The sequence below is a fragment of the Fulvia fulva genome, chromosome 12 (genome assembly GCF_020509005.1).
Source record: "Fulvia fulva chromosome 12, complete sequence".
Taxonomy (NCBI): domain Eukaryota; kingdom Fungi; phylum Ascomycota; class Dothideomycetes; order Mycosphaerellales; family Mycosphaerellaceae; genus Fulvia; species Fulvia fulva.
In genome coordinates, this window is record NC_063023.1 from 340,589 (window position 1) to 364,934 (window position 24,346).

General features: G+C 47.1%; 6 protein-coding genes across 6 annotated transcripts; 2 read left to right on the forward strand and 4 right to left on the reverse strand.

The window, feature by feature from the left end:
* Positions 1 to 13,827: 13,827 nt before the first annotated feature.
* On the reverse strand, positions 13,828 to 16,125 carry CLAFUR5_13432 (uncharacterized protein; the record flags this gene model as incomplete). Its single annotated transcript, XM_047912580.1, has 1 exon — positions 13,828 to 16,125. One exon carries the CDS (start codon positions 16,123 to 16,125, stop codon positions 13,828 to 13,830), a length of 2,298 nt encoding a protein of 765 aa, XP_047769010.1.
* Positions 16,126 to 16,671: 546 nt separating this feature from the next.
* CLAFUR5_13433 (uncharacterized protein) lies at positions 16,672 to 17,511 on the forward strand (the record flags this gene model as incomplete). The annotated part of the gene is made up of 1 exon (XM_047912581.1): positions 16,672 to 17,511. The coding sequence occupies one exon, from the start codon at positions 16,672 to 16,674 to the stop codon at positions 17,509 to 17,511; it is 840 nt and encodes a 279-aa protein (XP_047769009.1).
* A 635-nt stretch (positions 17,512 to 18,146) lies between these two features.
* Positions 18,147 to 19,022, forward strand: CLAFUR5_13434 (uncharacterized protein; the record flags this gene model as incomplete). The annotated part of the gene is made up of 1 exon (XM_047912582.1): positions 18,147 to 19,022. One exon carries the CDS (start codon positions 18,147 to 18,149, stop codon positions 19,020 to 19,022), a length of 876 nt encoding a protein of 291 aa, XP_047768811.1.
* Positions 19,023 to 19,770: 748 nt separating this feature from the next.
* On the reverse strand, positions 19,771 to 20,628 carry CLAFUR5_13435 (uncharacterized protein; the record flags this gene model as incomplete). The annotated part of the gene is made up of 1 exon (XM_047912583.1): positions 19,771 to 20,628. The coding sequence occupies one exon, from the start codon at positions 20,626 to 20,628 to the stop codon at positions 19,771 to 19,773; it is 858 nt and encodes a 285-aa protein (XP_047768993.1).
* Positions 20,629 to 21,353: 725 nt separating this feature from the next.
* Positions 21,354 to 22,244, reverse strand: CLAFUR5_13436 (uncharacterized protein; the record flags this gene model as incomplete). Its single annotated transcript, XM_047912584.1, has 1 exon — positions 21,354 to 22,244. The coding sequence occupies one exon, from the start codon at positions 22,242 to 22,244 to the stop codon at positions 21,354 to 21,356; it is 891 nt and encodes a 296-aa protein (XP_047769008.1).
* Positions 22,245 to 22,586: 342 nt separating this feature from the next.
* On the reverse strand, positions 22,587 to 23,171 carry CLAFUR5_13437 (UPF0589 protein; the record flags this gene model as incomplete). The annotated part of the gene is made up of 1 exon (XM_047912585.1): positions 22,587 to 23,171. One exon carries the CDS (start codon positions 23,169 to 23,171, stop codon positions 22,587 to 22,589), a length of 585 nt encoding a protein of 194 aa, XP_047769007.1.
* Between the last annotated feature and the right edge of the window lie 1,175 nt (positions 23,172 to 24,346).

The window sequence follows — 24,346 nt, forward strand, 5'->3', positions numbered from 1 at the left end:
GATATAGTAACGGATCGCCGTATTTTCGCTATTTAATACTACGCTCTCTAAGAGTAATAACTCGGTAGAAAAATATATAACTACGATTTACCGTCTATACGACGACCTTAAATCTAAAGGCGTCGAGTTGCCTAAGACCGCTATAATAGCGTAGACTTTGAATAATCTTACGGACAAATACGAGTCGTTTGTTACCTCTATTAGTCAAAGCCTAAGAGCTAATATAGAGGCTTATTCTCTCGAAGAATTGTTTAGTAATTTACTAGACAAATCGCGAAGATATAGCGCTAAAGATAAGGAAGATTACGCTTTATTCGTCGGCAACTCTTCTAAAGGAAAGCCTAAGAGATACGGGCCTAAACGGCCGGGAAATAAAGGTCCTAAACACGCTAATTCGAATAAAGTATGTTCCTATTACGATAAAAAGGGACATATCGAATCTACGTGTTTTAGGAAGAATCCTAATCTAAGAAATAAGACTCTTAAGAAAAAGGATAAGGATTCTAAGGAGGATAGCGACGCGCTATTTGCTAACTCTAACAAAGTTAGCGAAGTCGAAGTACTATTCTCTAATATAGAGGACTTAGGCGGCGAAGAATTAAATAATACCGCCGTTTTAAGCGTAAATAGCGATAATAGTCGCGATAAAAGCGCTAAAAGTACCGAGTTTATTCTAGATTCGGGCGCTTCCCGGTATATTATAGCAAATAGAGACTATTTCACTACATTCCGGGATACTACTACCGTATTACGGTGGGGTAACGCCGGGAAAATAGTCTCCTATAGGCAAGGAGATATAAAAATGCGCTTTAAAGACACTAATAAGGTAGTTCTTCTCAAGGATTGCCTTTATACACCCGAGTTTAGCGTAAATCTTATAAGTCTAGCGTAATTAGATGCTCGTAATTGCTATGCCCGTCTTAAGAACGGCGTTATAGATTTGTATAGCGAAAATAATGCCCTTATAACGCGGGCTAATAAAGACAAATCGCTATATAAGTTAGCCGTTTATTCTCCGAATAATAGCCTACCTAAAGACTCGAAAGACGAAGAGGGTACGTTCTATATCCTATCTAATAGCGAGAATAATTCGCTAATTTGGTATAAAAGACTAGGACATATAAATCCTAACGCCTTAGAAAAATTAGGCGTAAAGGTAGACAAAAACGATCCTAGGCTCGTAAATTGCGACGTTTACCTTAGGGCGAAATTTACGCGCAAAATTAATCAAATAAGTAATACGAGCACGAAAGCTAAAGCCTTCCTAGATAAAGTTAGTTTCGATATCTACGGTCCTATAGAGCCTAGGACTAATCGCGGACTTCGTTATTTTATTAGCTTTATCGATCATTACTCTAGATTTCTAGAGGCAGATATAATTAAGTCCAAGCCTAAAGCTTTTCGTTCTTTTTATGCCTATAAATTACGTACCGAGAATTCTTCGTCTAATAGCGTAGCCGATAATAAAAGGCCTAAGCTTAAGACCCTTAAATCGGATAATGCTCTCGAATTTCTAACTAAAGAATTCGAAGAACTAGTACGGAATAGCGGTATTATACGCGAGCTAATCGCGCCGTATTGTCCGGAGCAAAACGCTAAAATAGAAAGGCCTAATTGTACTATAATGTCTAAAGTAGGAGCTATATTATACGAGTCTAGGCTACCTAAATACTTTTGGGGAGAAGCCGTTTTAGCGGCGATTTTTATCTATAATCGTACGCCGCATTCTAGCTTAGGCTTTAAATCCCCGTACGAAGTTAGGTACGGGACCAAACCCGACCTGAATAATATTAAAATCTTCGGATCTATCGCCTATTATCGTAATCCGAGTCCTAAGAAACTCGAAACTAGGGCGAAAAAGGCCATTCTATTAGGTTATACCGACTACGGTACTATTAGATCTAGACTCTAGAAAAGTAGTCTTTGCTAGAGACGTAAGAGTCTTAGAAGGAACCTTTTTAGATAGTCCTCAATCCGAAGAACCCGCTATAGTCAGCGAATTTGAGGTAACCGATAATTTAAAAATTAGCGAGGATATTAAAGCTTCTAGCGAACGAAATAAAATAGCTACGAAGCAAAACGAGCCGAGTAATAAGAGACTACGCTTAGATACGTCTAGGAAAATTACTTCCGGAAGCGTAGAGGCTCTTAGTCCCGCTATTAACCTCGATAATAGCGATTTTAGCGCTACTCCTTCTATAAATTCGCAAAATAGGGCTGATACTACTCGTTCTAGTCCTCTAGAAAATATAAACGACGACGTAGACCCTATATCTATAAAGGCGAATAAGGAACTAGACGGCCCGTCGACTTCTAATAACCCGTTAATTTCTAATAATCCGTTAGAATCTAATAGTTCTAAGACTTTAGAAGACGACGGATTAGAAGACGAGCTAGCGCTACTCGCTAATTATAGCGGGCAGACCGCCGATCCTATTACTTATAAAGACGCGATTACTAGTCCTAATAAAGTCAAATGGCTAGAGTCTATAGAATCCGAAATAGGCGACTTAAATAAGCTAAAAACTTGGGACTTAGTTAACCTTCCTAAGAATCGCGTAGCCCTTAAAGGACGGTGGGTATATAAGACTAAAACCGACGCTCAAGGCAATATAATTAAATATAAGAGTCGGTAGGTCGTAAAGGGCTTTAAACAAATATTTAGAGTAGATTACGACGAGACATTTAGTAATACTTGTCGACCCGAAACTTGGCGTTTGTTATTCTATTTTGCGGCTTACAATAATTGGGAAATAAAGCAATAGGACGTTAAATTAGCTTTCCCTAATAGCCCTATAGATAAAGAATTATATATCAAACAGCCCTTAGGTTTCGAGGATAATACTCCGAGAGTTTGCCGTCTAAATACGGCGTTATACGGCTTAAAACAAGCCTCTAGACAATGGTACTTATACCTTAAGTCTATACTTCAAAAGCTCGGCTTTGTTCTACTTAAGAAAGACGAGGCAGCGTTTAAAAACGCTAATACGGGCATTATAATAACGTGCCACGTAGACGATATGCTTATATTTAGTCCTAATAAAGGACTAGTTAGGGAACTTAAGGATAACCTCTCTAAGTCGCTAGAACTAAGTGATTTAGGCGACGTAAACTACTATCTAGGGATCGAAGTAACGCGTAATCGCGAAAATAAGTCTATTACTCTAAGTCAAAAAGGGTATTTAGATAAGATCCTTACTAGATTTAATAAGAGAGGTCTCAATCCGGTTAGTAGCTCTATAGAAAATAGCCTATATCTAGAAAAGATTAAGGAACAAGCTAGTTTAGAAGATACTCGGCTATTTCAAGCCGAAGTAGGGTCCTTAATTTATCTAGCTACTAAAACAAGGCTAGATATAGGCCACGCCGTAGGGCAAGTAGCTAAATTTGCCTCTAATCCTAATAGCTCACATTTTAAAGCCCTGAATAGGATTTGGAAATACTTGAACAATTCTAAGGCTTACGAGCTAAAACTAGTCTATAAAGCGCAATCGTCACCCCTATTATTAGGCTATAGCAATGCCGATTAGGGGGGTGATTTTACGACTGAAAAAAGTACTACAGGATATATTTTTACTATAGGACCTAAAGCGCCTATAAGTTAGCGTAGTATCCTACAAAAAACAGTCGCGCTATCGAGTTGCGAAGCCGAATATATGGCCCTAAAAGAGACTATAAAAGAGTTCTTATTCCTAGGAGATATATATCTCGAGATAGGAATTAGTACGGGCCTTAATACTATTCTTACGGATTCTAAATCCGCGATAGAACTAGCTAATAATCCCGAACACCACGCCAAGACAAAGCACATCGATATACAATATCACTTAGTTCGAGAGTGCGTTCAAGAAAAAAAATAAGTCTAGAGTATATCCCTACGAAAGAAGAAATAGCGAATATTTTGGCTCAAGCTCTAGACTCGCCAAATTTTAAGAGGCTTCGGGACCTTATTTACGGCTAGTTCTTATATCATACTAGTACTCTTTTATCCTATTTAGGTTGTGATCCCTATCTAGGTTTTTAACGAGACTAGTTAGTTTAGAAAACCTTCGTACTCTTTTTCCTTTATTAAAGGTTTTTTAACGAGACGAAGTACTCTATAAGGCGTTAATCGGCGTAAAACGGCCCTTAATTATAGAGCTATGTATAGGCCTTGATCCTAGAGCTTAGTTAGGGGTAATGGTAATTAGTTGGTACTTTCATTGTTTTTCTTTAGAGGGACGCCTTTAGAGAAAGTCATAATTTTCGAATTTAAAAAATTCGATTATAAAATAACGGCTAATCCTACTACTATCAACTGAGATTTAGGATACTTTACTTAAGTATACCTAAAAGGTTTTGTAGTCTAGTAGGGTAAAGAGCCGTTATTAACCCTAAAATAAGCCGTTTTTAACGTATCACTTTTATAAAGTAATATTAAGAGGCAATTTGAGCTAAAGTACTATTATGTACTTAAGAGCTTAGAATTATCTAGAAAAAGCGAAGTACATACCTACCTTATAAGGATAGGAATACCGAAACGTTTTAGGTTTTAAGGCGTAAAGTCGCTAAAACGGTAGGGTTACCCCCGTTAAAAGTACCTTAATCCTAAAAAATTAGGAACGACGTTTTAAGTCTATAAGGAATAACTATAGCGAAGCTTTACTATAGTTAGGAAGAGGTCTTTAACCTAGCTTAAGGATTATATCCGACTAGGAGGATAGTATGTCCTATAGACTCTCTTAAAATTGCGCGTACTTAATACCTTATAGCTATCTATACTTTAGAAAAGAGTATAGAAAATAGGCTTTTTACCTAAAGAAGGAGAGAGTCGTCTCTTTAGCCTAAAAACCCCTTAGTAGAAAGGTATTCTCGCCTTAATAGGTAGTATCAATATAAAGCTTATACGGGTGTATTAGTTTCTAAGCTTTATATAGCTACTTAGCGAGATATACTATTATAAAGCGGTAGACTATTAAATCCGATAGATTCTAACAACCCGTAAGCTCCTAGCATTGCTAGGATCGTACGGAAATGCTTGTCTAGGCCGTAATAGGCTAGCGCCGGACTACCGGCTTATAGTATCTTTAGAACTAGCTATGTTCTAATTATATTAAAATCTAGAACGCTCTAGGAAGTCTAGAAGACAAGCTATAGAATTTAATAGAATCTATAAGATATAACTTCTTACAAATTGTAAGGGCGCGCGTACTATAGGGTCCGAATGAGATAGTTGTTGTTCTACGAAGCTACGAAAGAGGAGCGCGAGGCGCGGCGAAGTTATAAAGCAAAGCCAAGCCGCGCTAACTCGATGTAGAAGGTCCGCGGTTCAGCCGGGCCGACGTAGCTATAGTAAGGGGTCGCGGGCTACCCGTAATAGTACCCCCCCTCCTAAAACACGCCTTAGTCCTCTAAGCGTTATTTACCTTGTAAGGCCACTTGCCTGTCGAGCTCTATAATCGCGCGAACGCCGAATTATCCTCTAGTGCCCTGTCGTCATCCGATAACATCGCATTCGCTCTATTAAGACCATCCTTAACCGGCTTCCTTCGAGAAACATGTTGCCTAGTTAGCTAGCTTGCCCTAGATCTAAGTCTATCTTCGGCTCGTACTCGCGTATAATCCTTATAACCAAAGTTAGGTATTATTATAGGCTCTATAGGCTCTACTCGAGTATCGAATATGTACGGAGTAGATTCTATTAGAGGTAAGGCTCGAGGCGACTTATTCGTGACGGTGTCTTTCGGAATGACCCTAATCGAGTTGAGCCCGAGTATCTTAGTAGCTAGTAGGGACTAGTCAGATAGAGCTACGAAGCCTATAGGCGTAGACAACTCCGGCCGGTTATAGTAAAAGTCTATAATAGCGGCGGCTACGTGTTTAAGTATGTCCTCTATAGGTTACTAGGTCTTACTATCCTCCTCGTTCTGATATCTAGCCCATTTCACCTTATACTATGTATCTACTTTACGCTTGTGCCCCTTCTTTACCTTGCCTACCCGCTTACGGGTGTATATGTTAAGGATCTTTTCTACCTCGTATATATACGTAGGTACTACTACTATATCGGCTACTATATTAGCCTCGGTAGTGTTAGGTTCGATAGTTATCGGTAGTAGCGGCGCTAGATACTGCCCTTTAAGTAGTAGGAAATCGGGGTGGTCGGCTCGTTATAGTAGTAAGGTATAGAAGCAGTTATTAAGTCCTACTAGAGCGTCTAATAGTTTTAGTCGATAAGAGAGTCTAGCCGGCATAACTTCCGTGATCTAGTAAGAGCCGGTATATCTCCTGTCTAGCTTCTTAGATAGTCGAGTCGTGCGGATGTTCTTAGTGCTAAGATACACCTAATCACCTACCTTATAGTCTAGAGGAATACTTCGGTAGCGGTTTGCTACCTCTACTTAGAGAGCTTATGACATTCGTATATTCTCTTAAAGGTGTTTATAAAGCTCGTAAATTCGACGTATAAAGGTTTCTACTAATCGCGCGTCTAGTCGCTAGAGAGTAGTTAGTCCTCCCTCCTTTCTAGCGTTTAGGTCAACTCGCTCTATAAACTTAGGGTTATATCCTAAGGTAGCGTAGAACGGCGACATACTAGTAGTCTTAGACAGGTAATTGTTAATCGCGAACTAAGTAAGGTATAGCTATTCTGCCTAGTCATCCTATACCTCGTTAGTAAACATACGGAGATACTGTTCTATCGCCTAGTTAGTACGTTCTGACTGTCTATTAGTTTCTAGGTAATATAAAGAACTTAGCTTGCGATTTGTACGGAGCATCTTATAGAGTTTCTTCTAGAAGGTAGCAACCTACTACTTACTACGGTCTGATGTAATAGTATTAGGAAACCCGCGCCGATAGAACATATATTTAAGGAAAAGCCTTGCCGTATTCTATACTATTATTACACTAATAGGGATCAGCTCGACTTCCTTAGTAAGCCTATTAGTAACGGTTATAATGTTGTTATAGACTATGCCGTTAAGAGTACTATCTAGGAGTCCGATAACGAAGTCGACTACAATATATTTCTAAGGCCGATCTGGAACAGGAAGTGGCTATAGTAATCCTAGTAGCTAGGAGTACAGAGATTTTGTTATACGGTAGGTACGGTAATTCGCGGTGTATCTACGCACGGATCTCGCTAATCTAGGCTAGTAGAATTCACGTACTACGAGTTTATAAGTACGAGCTCGTCCTAGATAGCCTACTACTAGAGCGTTATAGTTTATCTTGATTATCCTAGTCTATAAAGCTTAGTCATTTAGTACCTATAAGCTCTAGCCGTCGTATTGGTTTCGAACATATAGTAGGTCGCTATCTACTTTATAGTATACTAGGTGAATCTTCGCTCTCTATAGTAGTATAGGAGTACGGTCTTTCTATAGGTCCTTAATCGCGGTCTTAAGCTCGTTATCGGTTACGTACGCCGTCGACATTCGATACTCGAGTTCGGCTTCCCGCTAACTTTTACGCGTCGCCGGTTGTTTAGTAGGCGTATCTCGTTCTATAGGTATAAACTCTTTAGCTTTAGGGTTTAGCGGTACTAGTTCCTCTTCTTCCGGCGTATCTTCTACTATTGCCTATAGTAAGGCGATCTTAAGGAATCGCTTAGGAGGCAGCAATGTCTAATACTAATGCTAGTTCCGAGGGTCGTCCACCCCCTACGGAAGGTCCTAGCTACGTCTCGTCAGGCTGTCTAGCTTTGTACCTTAAAGTCCTAGACGGTATATTATCTTAAAGTTGAACTATAACAAGAACTTAGCCTAACGCGCTTGTCGCCGATTTAGCTACTTTGTCGTTATGAAGTATTCTAGGTTCTTATAGTCGGTATAAATCTTGACTAGCTATAAGTCCTTATTATCTGCCTCGTAGGCGAGCTCGGGTCTCTATTCCTTAAAAGCCTTGATAATGGCTAATAGTTCCTTATTATAGATTTTATAATTGTACTCCTATAGACTCAACTTCTTCGAGTAGAAGGCTATAGGATATAGCACACCATTCTCGTCATACTACGAAAGCACGCCGGCGTTCACAAAATCTAAAGAATCTGTCTCTATTACTGTTTCCCTACCTAGTACGTAATATACGAGCATGCCGGCTTTGCTAAACGTAGCTTTCAAATTGTCAAAGGCTCGTTAGCAATCTAGTGACTATTAAATCCTTCTGTTCTTATGATTGCTTAGTCCGTCCGACTTAGTCAGGTTTATAAGAGGAGTAGCTATACGCGAAAATGCTTCGATAAATCGCCTATAGAAGTTAGTAAATCCAAGGAAGGCCTAGACATCCTTTAGGTTCTTAGGAGCTTCCTATGTCTAAATACATTCGAGTTTCTCGGGGTCTATCTCGATGCCGTTAGGGGTTATAATTAGCCTAAGATACTTCACCTTCTATTAGTAGAATTCGCTTTTGTCGATGTCTACTATAAGTCCTACATCGCGTAGCTTAGTGAGAACCTTCCGTACGTGTTTAATGTGCTCCTCTAAGGTGTTACTAAAGATAAGTACGTCATCTAGGTAGGCCGACACAAAGTCGTCTAGGTGTTCTTATAAGACCTTATTAATGTATAATTGGAACGATACTAGTCCGTTACACAAGCCGAATAGCAACACTAGACACTCGTAGATACCGTATCGTGTCGTAAACGCTGTTAACTACTCGTGCCCTTTAGCTATCCGTAACTTGTTAAAGGCTGCTATAATGTCTAGCTTTATAAAGTACTTCTTACCGTATATACGGTTGAGCGTCTCTTATATTAAGGGAATCGGATACCGGTTCTTAATAGTGATCGCATTTAATCCTCTATAGTCGATATAAACACGTAGCCTACCTCTAGGCTTACGTACTACTAGTACTAGTATAGGAGACTGGTTCGTCTTTTGCCCTGCTTTCCGTACCTTCCCTTTAGATGTTTACTCGTCTAGCTATTTCTTAACTGCCTCGTTCTCCTTCTTAGCTAGGCCGTAGGGCTTGCGGTATAGTAGCTCTTATAGACTATTAGGCTTAATATAAATCTTATGATCTACGCCTAGTCGGTGAGGTAGGAGTCCTTTATAATCCTTAGCTAAGAAAGCGTCCGTAATATCGTAGTATATTAGCGGCAACTTCTCCTTCGGGTTGTGATTAAACTACTTGTTCAAGAATTGGTCCAGATTATTAGTAGCTATTACACTTAGCTTAAGCTCTCCGCCGTCGCTCTTACGCCTAGTAGGCATAATGTAGAAGCACTTAGCCCTAGGCCGGTACGCGTACATCCCCTACGCGCGTTAAGAAACGCCCTAGTAGTCTACTTCTTCATCGTCTATGTCTTCTAGGTCATATAATAAGACATTTAGCTCTGCCCCTCCTACTATAAAGCTCGCTACATCTCTAGTGAAGGGCTCTAGTCCGTACCGTACTAGTGCCTACTTCTTCTTCTCGCGGTAGTTTAGGGATTATACTGTTATCGGTGTCTTATTCTGTAGATAGTGACCAAAGTAGTAATCCGACCTAAATGCCACCTCGCCTATCTCCTAGAAGATGTTTAGGTTATACGCTATAAGCTACGGTAGGCTAAAGACGATATCGTATTCGAGGTCGGTAACGTAGTATAACATTTGCTCGTAATAATCGCCTATAACTACGTCTATAGGGGCCGCGTATATAATCTGCCGCGTAGTAGCCGTTCTATCTCCTAGTGTTAGTCGTCGGCTTTACGTCAAAGGGATCAGGGGTATTGTGTATTTGCGTATAAATTTCTAGTTAAGAAAGAGAGAGGTAGAAGCAGAATCTATAAGGCCTCGAGCCTTTCTCTATTATATTATTACGGGTAACACTATATAAGGGTATATAGCTAGCTATTGCTTATCTAGTGCGTATACCGATATCTTAAGCTCCTTACTATAGTCTGTTCCCGTCTCTTACGTTCCGTGTCTCTCAATCTTATACTCTTTCTATCCTAGGAAGTTCGGGTAACCGCTATCTACTACGCTTAGGCAGCGGTCGTGCCATTTCCCTACCGCGGATCGGCGGCTAGGGAACTAAGGTTCGCGTTCGGATTCGGCGTAGTATTACGTAGACGCGGTAGGCGATAGTCGCTATCGTACCTATATATTAGGCATTTAGGGTTAGTCGATACGTAAGAACCTATACGGTAGCGGTAGTACTTACCCTACTTCTTAAGGTCTTCGCGCTACTTACGGTTAAGCGTAGGTAGGTTCTATAGATATGTCGGCAGATCCTCCTTCTTCTTAGTACTAGCGTACTATAGTAGGCGCTATACTAAGGCACCTACTACACCGGTAGCGGCACTAGTAACTACGTTACCGTTGTTCTAGTTATTCTAGCCGCTATTGCTGTTCGAGTTGCTATTACCCCGGGGGCGCTCCTTCTACGGGTATAGTCGATCTGTCTCGTAGAAACTCTCGTCTAGTACGGTGTACTCCTCGATAACATCTTATATACTATCTAGGCGGCGGTCGACTTCGCGGTCGCCGAAGGTCTTAATAAAGTACTTGCGGTTCAGTCGGTTACGGAACAGTATAAGCTCGGTCTTATCGGTCTATAACATCTAGGCGCGTAACTTCGAGTAGCGGGCATAGAAGGCTATAAAGGTTTCGCCTTATTCTTGCTTATAGGTAGTAATGTCAACTATAGCCTTAGTTCCCTTATTACGTGTGCTATATTAGCGTGTTATCTAGTCTAACAACTCTTCTCTAGTCTTAAACTCGTTAAAGGACTACTGTCTAGGCATAGGGATCCTCGGCTTAATGCTTCGCTAAGGATCACCTTATGTCTACCTATACACGAAGCGTAGACTATCTGCCTTAGTACGGAAGGTTGCTATAGTCAGCTTTAGGAGAACACTACTGTACTAGCTGTCAAAATTAGGGTCGTCATCGTTCTTGAAGTGCTTAGGGTCGGGCACACCCTTGCCGATCTCTATACCGCGAGTAAGGGTACGGTTAATAGTGAAGAGACGTTCTAGAAGGTCAACTAGTAGTGTCTAGGTGCGGGTGTTACGTATTCTCGAGTCACGACTATTATTAGGTCCTAGTCGCGGACGGTCGTTGTTACGTCCTCGGCTATTGTCGCTACGGTCATCGTCGTCTCTATCGTTATCGTTATTACCACTACCGCTACCGCCCCCTCTACTAGCAGCTTCGCGATACCTACGTAATAGCTACTCGAGTAAGGTCTCGCGTAGGCGGGAACGAGAGGGTCGGCGGCCTAAGCGGCCCCTACCTCCGTTCTATATAGTATCTCCTGCCTTAAGCCGAGCCTTTAGGTCATCGACTTCTTGTTATAGGGCCTAGTTCTTCGCCTTAGCATCTTGTGCCTTCTTCTTCTCCTTCTCGCAGATCTCGCTAAACTGCTTATATAGGTTGTTAGCTTCCTTGTATTTCTTCCCTAGCTCTTGTAACTTAGCTAGGTCGTAATCCTTCTTACTCTTAAGATCTGCTACCATTTTCTGTATAATAAGCTCTTCACTTCGTAGCATCTTGTAGATACGGTCGTATTCGGTATATAGCGTAGTATACTAGGTGTTCTAGAGGTCGTTAGCTCGCTCTATTATATCGAGTTGTCTGCCCTTAGTAATTGCCGTGTTGACTACTTATAGCACGAAGTCGTAGGTAGTCTTCGGGTATTAGGATATAAGGGTCGTAAGGTTGTCTAGGGTGACATTCTAGTATTCGGATGCGAGAATGTGTTCTGCCTCGTCGAGTGATAGATATACCTCGTCTAGGTCGCCGCCTAGGTTCTCTTTGAGCTTGAACTCGAACAGTTCTATAAAGTCAATCTCACTACCTTCTTCTCGCTCGAAGGCCTTCTAGTAAGCTTTATCAATCTCTTGTTATAGCGCGACACCGGTGTCTACTATGACCCGCCGGTTGTCGTCCTATGTCTAACTCTAAGGAAAAGAGGAGAGGTCGGGGAAAAGAGATATACGCTACTTACTTTTGCCCTTAGGCTTAGGTAGCGGTGGCATACCGCCGTTCGCTATTTATAAAGTCATGTTGTCTAGGTTCGGGGGAGGCGTGACGGTGCCCATATCCTGACTATCTACGAGCGCGCGACTACCTACTAATAGTGTCGCCGCGTTACGTTCTCTAGGTATCTACGCGCTGTGCGCCTTACCGTATTCTGTGTTCTGATACGGCTCTACGCGTTCTCGAGTTCTGCGGTTCTGTCTGTTCCTATTGTTACGCGTCCCTTACCTAGATCCGCGATCTAGGTAGTAAGGTAGAACAAACTATAAGGGCGCGCGTACTATAGGGTCCGAATGAGATAGTTGTTGTTCTACGAAGCTACGAAAGAGGAGCGCGAGGCGCGGCGAAGTTATAAAGCAAAGCCAAGCCGCGCTAACCCGATGTAGAAGGTCCGCGGTTTAGCCGGGCCGACGTAGCTATAGTGAGGGGTCGCGGGCTGCCCGTAACACAAATCCGCTTCTTATTATAGATATACTACGTAATAGATTACATAGTATAGAAGGTTCTAGGAGTCTATAATCGAATATAAATAAGAGTAGAATAAGCCCTCTAGATAGGACAAGCAACAAAGCAAGTCTACTACTCTTAACTACTACAACCTCGACTATTATACTCGACTCATTACGACTATCTACGAATATCCTAAGGCTAGCTTCCGCTACGAACACCTTTTAATACCCGCTTCGTAGGTGCATGGGGACCGACACGGCTAAGTGTAGTCCTGGGAGTCGCGATGTTCTTGTACCCAATCGTGAAGCTTTCCGACGAGGGCGAAAAGTCACATGATCTCGCACAAACACACGCATCTTCCCGCAGGATACTCACTGTCCTGCAGAGCTAGACTTTGTAGAGCTATATGCATTCAAGCCGTCCATGTCGCTGCAGGAGGCGTAAGCTGGCTGGTCCAATTTTCAAAAGCGGCGTGTGTCCCCACCCGCTGCTTCATGCACTCGATGCAATGTAAGCCAGTTGTTCCTGCCTAGTCATCCCCGGTCAAGCCCTCGAGGTTTATGATACTGTGCCAGTTGAACGTCCCTTTTATGATGCCAACCTTCGCCATACTCCTGCAGGTAGACGCGCATTCGGCCTTGGCGGTTCAGGCCGGTAGTTCCAATCTCACCAAACATATAGGTCGATAGCTTCCCTGTACGGCCAAGCAATCCATCAGCTTCCCATGAGGTCGAACGCGATCGGCTCCTGACAGATCGGAACGGATCAGGCCTGGTATATGAGCTGCAGTGGGCGCCATGAGCTCAATAGTTCTCGAGAAAAGCCCTGTCGAACAGCGTTGCTACCGTAATCATCTCATGGAATCCGCCGAGCAAGGGGAAGTCTGAGCTCGAAGCTGCTGCTTGCAGAATGTGGCGCCAGTGATGGGGTGATGTTAACTCATCGGTCTGTCGTAGGTACGATGTTCCGAAGCTGATCGCTCCACGCGACTCTAGAAAGAGTTCCATGTAGTGATGTGAATCACACACATCCACGTCCTCCCATAAGTACCATCAGTTATGTCGAGACCAAGGTGCGGTCCCATCACTACTCCCATGTGCAGTACGTGGCTATCGGTCGTGCATAGAGCAGCAATAGCGGGCGTGTTGTTAGCAATACGAGGTCAGGGGACCAATACTGCTCCTGCGATTCACCAGAAGAAGCCTTCGTGGCTTGGTCGGCACAGGTATGCTCATATCGATCGTTCTACGCGGCCGCAGGAGCGAAGGAGTCGGAACGGAACCGAGTCGAATCGGCCAAGGAACAAGATGGCAATTCTGGTCAGCATTGGACTTGTTTGAACCCCTTCCATTGATGTCATGTTGAATAGTCATAAAGTGTCAGCTATACCACTTGCTCCGAACTTTTGCTCACGCAGTCACCTCCTGCCTTAACCTCTGCCGTACACATCACCACCAGTCGCATACCGCGCCGCCAATATCGCACGGTGCTCCTCGGCCCTAGCCGCTCGAATCTCTCGCATCCGCTCATACGCGCCACTGTCAACACTATCTTCCCTCTGCAAGACATGACGACCAACGGGAGCCATTGGCTGCGAAGGTGGGACCCTCTCCAGCCTCAACTCTGAATGGCCTCCATCGGTCCTGCGCAGTGTTCGCGTGCCGCCGCTCTCATCGCGACCCACTTCGCGCCATCGAGGCTCATCCTCGGGAGCTAAAGCTCGCCTACCTGAGGGGCCGCTGAAGAACTCTTGCAACACAGGGTCATTCGCAAAGGCTCGATCATGAGCTCGTTGTATGATGTCGAGTTCGTGCTGTGTAGCTACTCGGGCCTCAGCTCGTCTGACGTACCTTTCCTGTTCGAGTTGCGCAGCCTGCTCGGCAAGAGCTTCGATGTTCTCGTCTGGCACTGTGGCAGTGTCATCGTCTGGTGGGGGTCCTTCGTTGAGTCGTGCCATCAATGCTGCGTCCGCCAGACTGCCGCCAGTACCATGACCAGCAAGATGGGAAACGTGTGGACATGGCGATGGGAATCTTGGGATTGTTGAGTTGGCAGCCAGTCTACGTTCTGTTTCTACACTCTCCGTCAACCATTCGTATGATTCTACAAAGTAGGTTCCGCGTAGTTCTGAATTAGTCGTGATGTGATCGAGCTTCTTAGACACGTTCTTCAGGAGAGTCAAGAAGTACTGCAGTTCTGTCACACGTACGCAGTGGCCAGGGCATTCGTTGCTCTTGCACCGTGGGCACATCTCGGCTGATGGACGTGAAGGTTCATTGTTCTCGTCACTTCCTTCATCCTGCGAGATGGCATGGAAGGTAGCTTTCACAGCTTCAAGGAATACATCGTCGACTGTCCGCCAGTAAAGACCAATCTCTGTCTTGGACTCCAGAGTCACCCTGATGTCTTGGGGGCGGAGGTCGAATACGGCGATGAGCCGCCAGTTGAGATCCAGTACAAGCTTCGCTACGCGGTCCGCGATGTACACACGGCGGGAGATGGGTTCTTGGCGTTGTCCGTCAGAGCTTCGGCCTTGGCGTCGTTTCTGCCTCTTCTTGCTGCGCGGCGAGATGTCCACATCATCCGCATTGTCCAGGACCTCGCGAAGACTGACGCACGCCTCTTGCAGCGCCAGAGAGCAGAGTCGAAACAGCTCCACGCCGGCAGAGACCTTGAGGAACCTATCTTGGCTTTCGCGATAAGTGTTGGCCAGTGCTTGAGCGTTGTGAAGGTCTCTCGTGAAGCGTTCCCGGATGGTATGCTTGATCTGTGCCATGTCGAGTGAGCCACCGTCTTCGTGCCTACCCCAAGGCGGCATGGCTTCCACGTCGTCGAGACTGCCGTACGCCGGCGGAAGACCTCTGGTCGCTTTCTGTTTGAGTATCTTCTCTTCATTGTGTATGCGCTGCAACTCGGCCAGGTCTTCTTCGGCAGTCTTGAGCAGCTGTTGACAATGCTCCAGACTGGTTTGATAGAGATTGCTGGTGGAAAGAGCATTCAAGTACTTGTTCCGCTCGGCGGTGCACTGCTGATGCAGCTTCTCCCGGGCTTCCCTGTCCTGCCTTCTCTCTATCTCAACCACTCGTTTCAGCTCCTCGACAACGTGCACCTTCTTTTCCATTTCGGACCTCATGGCTGCTGCCACTCTGATATGTCGAGCTGATGTTCTCTCACACTCCTTCCTGATCTGATCTTGCTTGAGCATGAAGTCGAAGAGCATTTGCTGACGGACTACTCTTTCATCATTGACGGCCTTCGATGAGGACTGGACGAGGTCGGCCTTGAGGGCCCTTATCTCATCGCAGGCATTCCGAAGAGCATTTGCCAAGTGATAGGTCTGGTTCTCGATATCCTCCAGGTTCCCATTGTTGGGTGACTCCCAGGGAGTAGAGGAAGACGCAGTTGATGCGTTTGATGGACTGTCCTTATATGACCGTATGTCGTCTCCTGATGGCTGCTTTACTTTCTTCTGCGGTTGCAAGATTGTGGGGAATCGCATAGAAGGTTCCGCCCGCTTTCTCTTCTTCGTGGTGGTGGTGTACCCGTTTGACATGACATGATCGCCTGTGGCTTGAGGATGTCGTGACGATGCCTCGTAGCTGAGCAGACTCTTCTCTCGCGCGGAACCAGACGGAGGGGATGTGGAGGTGGATGTAGATGATGTCGAGGCAGGAGGGTCGCGAATAAGCTGGTAAGGTTGCATTGGAGCTGTTGTGGTTGGCTGCATCGGGGTGGGCTGGGCAGGAGAGTTTGGTGGTGCGCACAGGTCGGGTTCAATGTCTTATTTCGCCCGGGGCGCGGCTAGCATGGTCAAGTCCAGTGAATGTGCATGTGAAGTCGTGCTGGTGGTGCATCGGCGGTAAAGGGTAAACGGTGGCAGGAGCAATGACGTGTCGGCGATCATGACCTCTCACCGGCCAGGCTAATAATGGATCTGCTGCCTGTGGAAGTGAATGAAGTTCAGGCTGACATGTTCGGAGATGGAGTTCGGAGAGACGGCCATGGCGGGTGGAGAGCTGAAGCCTGAAGGAAACCGACAGGGATCGCGTCTCGTTAGTCGAGTTCTAGAACTAATCTCGCGCTTGTTCGCGTCGACCTCCCCTTGGACATCAACATTGATTCTACCATCAACCGACATCAATATTTCATCAATATATCATCGGATTGCCATCCATCACGTATCATCACCGCACAGGTAACGAGTGCGTTTCATTGGGCACTTCTTCTCACACCTCATACCGTGCTTTCCGCCAACATTGCATGCTCAACCACCATGCACGACAAGTACTCTTTCACCAACATCACGCTGGAGGACTTCCACGTTATATTGGACAGCTATGCCGGCATCGTACCGTCAAAGCTCAGCGACCTCGACAAAGCCCGATATGACACTGTACCAACTGGACTGGAGACCACCACGGATGATCCATCTACACTGACCAAAGCAGAAGTCGTTACGCTAGTCGACTGGAAGCTATCACACGCCACTTTCAGACCAACTTTGAAAGCTCTCGTGAACCAAAATGACGAAGACACCATTGCACAGGTCACTGCCACCGCCTTCGAAACATTCTCAAAGGATCCGAAGAGCAATGCCAAGCCGGCTCTGGCCGAACTGACAAAGCTGAAAGGCATTGGCCCAGCGACCGCCAGCTTACTGTTGAGCGTCTACGATCCGGATCACGCACCCTTCTTCTCTGACGAACTCTTCCGCTGGGCATTCTGCGATGCCGGCAAAGGCAAAGGATGGGATCGACCTATCAAGTATACGCCGAAGGAGTACCTGGAGCTGTTTGGAAAGGTTCAGGAACTGCGACAGCGACTTGAAGTCAAAGCTGTCGAGGCAGAGAAGGTTGCGTATGTCCTAGGCAAGCGAGCTGCTGGCGTGAAGCTGTCCAAGGATGAGGCTCAAGCATCGACAACGCAGAGCGACACGAAGCGGAAAGCTGCAAGTCATGATGAAAGAGCACTCAAGACCACCAAGCCCGCAAAGGAGAAGGCTGTCGCGCCCGCTGTCAAGAGGTCAAAGCTTGACACTGCTGATAATCAGCCAGCTACCACTACGAGGACCACGCGATCTTCCGCACGACTCAATGCAGATGAACAGAAATGAACGCTTCCTTGACGTGATATGCTGCGAGACACCCTGCTCCTTGTACCGGCGTTCGCACAATACTACGGACCATCTACGGCAAAAGCTATCTCGGTGCCAGAGCCAAATGCTGGCCCCATCCTACGGCAGACAAGATGCGAAGCAAATGGCCCATGTCCCCGGCTCCTGCGATGCAGCTCAAGGTTGCAATCACAGGTGTACTGTTGGGTGCCGACGATGGGCCCGCTGCGCCTGCACTGCGCAGAACAGTTTGGCCTGTTGCGTTTCCAGGCGCTTTGCATACATGCCTTGCGCACCTGACGCAACGGGTCCGTACATGTAGTGGACCTGCCTTCCTCCCACGATTCACTATGGTCGGTGGCACTCCATTGTGCTTCCTTTGTTCTGTGGCTTTCAAGCCAAGAATGCCATTGTGCTCGGCTCGTTGTTTATTATGACAATGCGCTTCACCGTGTTTGGTGTTGTAACGCCTATATAAACGAAGATACCCCATCCAGGTCTTTCTCTGGCCCAGATTGACGCAAAGCACACCTGATCTCACCATCGGAATCACATCACATTTACTACCATCGTCAACCACCACCTGCGCCAAGAACGCACACTCGAAACGCTCAATCATCCCACCAACAGGCACCATGACTGCCAAGCCAAACACCAAGCTCGATGCGATGCCCGCAGAGATCCTCGGAAGGATCGCACACTACCTCCCGAAGAGTGACGTGAAGGCTCTACGTCTCTCCAACAGAGCAATCCAGGAGGGTACATTCAACGCCTTCACCGATGAAAACTTCAAGGAGTTCGACCGACCAATCACAATCCAGGACCTTCGCAACTCATCCGAGATCTTCGACTGTAGAAGCATAGCTAACAGCGTCAGAATCCTGAACCTCGAGTTCCGTACTCCGAGAGAGGTTGACACACAAGAACTCTGTCGCCTCTCCACAGAGGTCCTCGCCAAGCTCCCCAACATCTGTGGCATCAAGCTCTCCGGAGGCCAATCAAAAGCTTACCACGACAAACCCAGTGTCGAGGACCAGATGGAAAACTTCTTGCACGCCCTCTCACAGCAGAACTACACCCTCACCTCGATCAAAATCCAAACCACAACCCTGAATTCCTCATCCATCGCCAACCTCCTCAAACAACACCACAGCAGCCTCCAATCCCTCGACATCACCATGGTCATGACCTGCAACATCCCATGGCGCGACCTCCTCCCAGCCCTTCGCGACGCACCACGTCTCACGGACGTGCACTTCAACCGCCTCCTCGACGCCCCGCGCTATAATCTGTACGTTTTCTGGAGCCAGCGTCGGGTTGTGCGTGCTGTTCGGAACCCTGATCGCAAGATCCAGGTCTTTAGTCGTGAGGATCCGAAGAAGTGTACGACCGTTGCCGCGGTTGAGTATTACATTACTGAGCGGGTGGATGCAAGGCTTGAGGGGAAGAAGGCTATTGCGCCGGGGATTGAGGCGCTGTGTGAGTATCGGCTTGTGGATATTGATGGGTAGTCAGGTAGAGCTTGGGTTGACATTAGGGTAGGGAATGGGACGTTCTCGGGCGTGGGGACTCTGGGCGAGTAGCTAATGGACGGTCCTTGTATACTATGGGATGGGTGTGTTTGTACACTATGGGCTAGGGTTGTGTTGCTTCGTAACTAGACTGCAATCTGATTTTATTGGCCGATGCTTCACCTTTTCTTCTGCGCATGTCACGGCGCTCTGCTCTAACGCTAATGTTCGAGCAGTGATGATACTACTTGACGTTGCTATAACAGTGCACCATAGACGTTTCGTTGCCTCTCCGGTACTGACCTTGTTGCACATGACGCTTCGCTCTGATCTTAACGTAGGACAGTGCTCGGGCACATTCGAACATTGATGTTGGTAGATTCTGTAATTCGGAGTGATATTGCAAAGATGCAGCTTACATGCAATATGATTGACGGCTACAGAGAGAAGACGAACGCATGAGGAGACATGGGCTTCATCAGTGAGAGCAAGTATGTAAAGTTGAGGACTAGTTCCAGTCTATTTGAAGAGCAAAACACATGCGGACCCGATAATGTACACCTAACGCCTGCGTAATCCATTCTGTGCGTAGCCAAAATCCATGTCCCAAAATGTCGAACTTCCTGTCTCCATGCCATGTCGGATCGCTCCAAGTGTGCGTATTAAAGGCCAATACTCAAACTCCCAGACCCCTTTTCCAAAGCCGATCTGTGCCACCACATTCGCAACGAGCAGCGACCTCTCATGCTCAGTCCACCTTGACCCATCGGCTTCCCTCCAGCATCAGCTCAATGCCGGCTTTGACTGCTTCCTTACCCGTCATGGCCGCCTGGCTTCTTTCCACGACAACATACTCCAACCCTTTGGTCGCGGCGTTCCAGACGGAGTGAGTCTGGCGCTCCTTCCCCCAGAACATGCAGTACTTCGGGTTCGGGGAAGCGCGGAGGTTGGTGAAATGGGCCATAGAGAGGGAAGTACGTTGGAGGCTTGGCAGGATCATGCTCCAGGGACCGTTGCAGCACAGGACGTCGTCGAGGTCGACGAAGCAGAGGCTGTTCTTCTGAGCGTTGAAGAAGAAAGCCAGGACTTCATGGTCGACACCAATGTCCACAGTCTCAGCAATCTTCTGGGAACCACGGATCTTGATGTCGCGTAGGTTCGGCATCTTGACGAAGATCTTCGTGAAAGTATCGTAGTACTGCTCTCGCTCGTTGTCTGCAATCTTAGGAACGGTGAAGGTCACTGCCTCTACGCCCTTCGCCACGTCCTTGCAGTCGAGAAGACTGGACCATCGCTTCAGAGCGTCGAGAGTGACACGATGTCCGAAGTCTTTGAGGATTCGCTCGGTGACGGACTTGAGGGCTGCGTTGTATAAGCGTGCAGATGGCGCTGGCTTACGAGCAGCCGGGGGAGGCTTGTCGAAAGTTTCGTCTGGCTCGTCGCTGTTCCTGATCGGTGTGATTGGGTTTGGAACTTTCATCTTGATGGATGTCGAGACGTGCGTCAGACGACCAGTTGGCGCTGGCTTGCGTGGTGCTGGCGGTAATTGTGGGGTCTTGTTGTTCGTTGACAGGCTGCCCTTCTTGATGGGGGTGGTTGGTTCCATCCTGAATATGCGATGGATGTCGGAGAGTTGTATCGGTGTTACTGACTTGATTTCCGGTGGCGGTATAAGTCAATATGTTGGTGCGAAGACTGGCGAAGCTGACAGACCTGGACAGACAGGAAGTCAAGAGAGGTCCAGGCTGCATCTCGATATAAGCAGACTGCCCAACACATAACACCTCCAAGTGTGTCTATACCATTCATCGTGATGTGAATATATTTCGTAAGGCAAATGAGCTGCTGAGTGAACAAAGGAGATTCGAACAAATGCATTGTAGTGTCTTGTATGTTCCAGCATAAGCATCGCGGGAGATATCCGTCAGCATCCAGCATCGTAGTACTCCTGTACAAAGATCACTGTCGCGGTAGGATCAGCCTCATGGATGTAGATGAGATGACCGTCGAAGGACGACTCGTAACAGCGGGTGTTGCATGCCAGCAAGAGCGTTGAAGGTCGTCAATGTCACAGCATAGAGTCGAGCATGGCTAAAGACGTCCTGAGGGGGAAAGCTCGGTGGTATGGGAGACTTCAAGGCACGTTTCGTGAACGGGAGGTTGGGACATAACTGGGAGAGCGGGTGTAGAGAATACATGCGTACTTGACTGAGATGAGACATGTCTCAACTCAATAATGCTCAGGAGCAACTGCACAGCTGATCAGCAGTTGTCACATTTGTCAGACATAACAATCGAGTTGCAGTTACGCAGGACCTGTTTGCAGCCTTCTCATCCCTCCGTCTGCTGCGTCATCCTGCCGCGGGCTCCCAATATCACTGCAATCCCTGCTCTGACCGCCTCTCTGCCACGCAGATGTGCACAAGTACCGAAGATATGATAAGTCTGTATCCTGTTCGACCCAGGCGCTCGAACGACTTCAACCAGTTTAACGGGAGGTATGCCGGCAGATTCCCGGCCCGTTACTGCTGAAAGATATGCTGGTACACTATGTCCGTTTTCTTCCAGGCGAAGGCTCTCAATGCGACTTTCGCTAATCGTCTGAAGGCATTTGTCCCAGGCAGTATGGTCTCCCATGGTGCATGTGTACTCGAAGTGTGGGAGACTTCCCTTGTGCACCTCGATGCAAGCTTGTATGGCTCCGATGTCGATTTTGCCGCCCCAGATGTTGAATTCTCTGAACGTCGGGAGCGAAGCGTCCTGTATTGCGCGGAGTATTGTGGAGGTGAAGTGGCGGCGCTGCTCAATACTTAAACCGCTGGGCCATCGGTCTAGACGAATACAAATGCTCTTCAAGCCAATTGACTTGTTGAGGAGTACTTGGAGCAGCCCAGCAACCTCGTCCTCGTTCTTGAAATCTTTGAGCCACCAAAGCTGAATCTTGCGTGCGTATTGGGTAAAGTCAACGTCTCCCTGTAACTGCAAGGCATTGCGCAGATCTTGTGGTGTGGTACGGATGTTGAAGTTGCCGAATAGACGTACTGCGAATGGCTTTGGGATGATCGCCTTTACCAGACGATTGACCAGCCGTAAAGCTTTGAGCGTGCTGCCGTCAGCTTGTCCAGCAATGAGCTCGACAACCTCGTGTGGGAGATCCTCAAAGTGCCCTGAATCGACTGCAGAGTTAAACGCGTTACTTTGTGGAATCGTTGTGTTCTGCATGCCTGGGAGCTGCGGATAAGTCTGGGACAAAACCAGCAGAAAAGCGCCACAGCACGGTAATATATGGCGAGTGTGATGTTTGTTCCAAGAGTAAGCAAGCAGAGCCATCTGGTTCGTGATCCTTCCAGGATTTGCCATTGCATGCACGAGCTTGTGGCGGATAAGAACTTTCTGATATGTTGGGCAATTGCAGCGCAGCGTCAGAGAGGCTACACCGGATGGTAGCTCGTTCTGATGTCTTCGTAACATGCTGTCTGGAACCAAGCTGGATCACATCGATAGCAGGGCAAAGACCACGGTCGCGGGGATGTGTATGTTGGCTCAGCCATTTCCTGCCGTCCCTCAACCCACGGCTCCTGGGTCACCCCTCGGCACGATGGGGAAACCACCACCACTCCGCACCACCTGCTGCCGTCTCTTCGCCTGCTCCGCATCGCTCTTCTTCTGCAGCCTCATAGTATAGAACTGCTTATGCAGCTCGAATATCCTCGGTCCCTCAATCTTCGCCTTCTCGGGCTCCTTCTTCTTCTCCAACCCCTTCAGCTTCTCCTCCTGCTCTTTCTTCTCCATTTCATCATCAACCTCTTCCTTCTTCGCCTCTTTCTCCGGCTTCTCGCCCGCCTTCTCGGCCTCTTTGTTCTTCCGACGCTCCAGCTTCTTCTTCATCTTCTCGTCGAATTCCTTTTTGAGAAGTTGGATTTCGGCTTCGATTTCGGCATCGCGTTTCTTCGTTTCGAGGTCGATGGCGTCTTTGGCGATGGCGAATTTGGAGTCTGTCAAGTGGCCGGGGCAGATGTAGAAGAAATCGGTGGCTCCGCTGTCGGGGGTTGCGAGGCAGCATGAGGTGGGTTTGTAGCAGATCCAGCAGGGTTTGGAGGAGATTTCGGCGACTTGGCGGCGCCAGTAGAGGTTGTTGTTGGTTGCCATGGTGGTGTCACATGTGAGAGCATTGACGGGATGATGTAGAGAATCGAAGCCGAGGATCTCGAGTAGTCGTCTATTTCGCGACAGGTGGAGGGCTCTGGGCACCGTGGATTATGCAGTTGCTGTGCTACGAAGCTGTTGTCGCAGGGTGTGAGTGAATGATGAAATGTCGAAGGGAGCGGCTGGCAGTGTTGCTGAGCCCAGCCAAGATCTAACCATATAGTCTACATCCAGCGCTAGTCTATTCTTTTGGACATAAGGGTCGGGACGATTTGGACCCTGCTTCACCAAATTAGCTAGCAACTTGATCTTCATAGACCCAGTATCTCTTTTTGACCTCACCGTCGCCAACCTCACAATGAAGCCTTGATTTTTGCTGTATAGGCCATTCTGAGGTGTAGCTATCCAGCGCAGCAATCAGCGTATCCACTGCCCTCACCGTTATGCCGGTCCTCACCACTCAGGACCGTGAGCTTATCCAATTCTTGCTCGACAGCGACTGGACCTCACCAGCAGTAGCCAAGCTGCTCCTCAACGATCGCCGAGGCTCACGCACTGCCATTTACGTGTGTGTCAAGAGATGGAGTAAGTCGGGCTCCGTGTGGCCTTCGAAGGGCGGACGGCCGTGCCTGATTGAGCCGCATATAAGGGACTGGTTGTTGGATTTGATAGCGATCAAGAGCACGTATTGGTGTGAAGAGCTTGCCTACTTCATCTTCCGCGAATAGGGTGTATTGGTCCATGAGAAGACAGTGGCGCGGGTGTTGGAAAATGAGGAGTTCTCGAGGAAGGCGATATCGCGTATTGCTGAGCAGCGTGATCCGGTCGTACGCGCCATGTTCGAAGGCCTGTTACACTGCTATTCAGAGCGTCAGTTGGTGTATGTGGATGAGACCTATTGCAGTGACAAGATAGGTTATCGCTGCCGTGGACGGTCACCTCGTGGTATGCCGGCCTACGACCCTCAGCACCTCCATCATAGCCAGGCCTTCAGCGTCCTTCCGGCCTATTCTGTCGACGGCTACCTACCACACCCTCTGATCAAACCCGGCAGCGTGAAGAAGGTGGACTTCATTGAGTGGTTAATGCTGTCGGTGCTGCCGTAGTGTCAGCCATTCCCTGCAGCGCGGTCTGTCATCGTAATGGATAACTGCGCTACCCACGACCGTGTCGATATT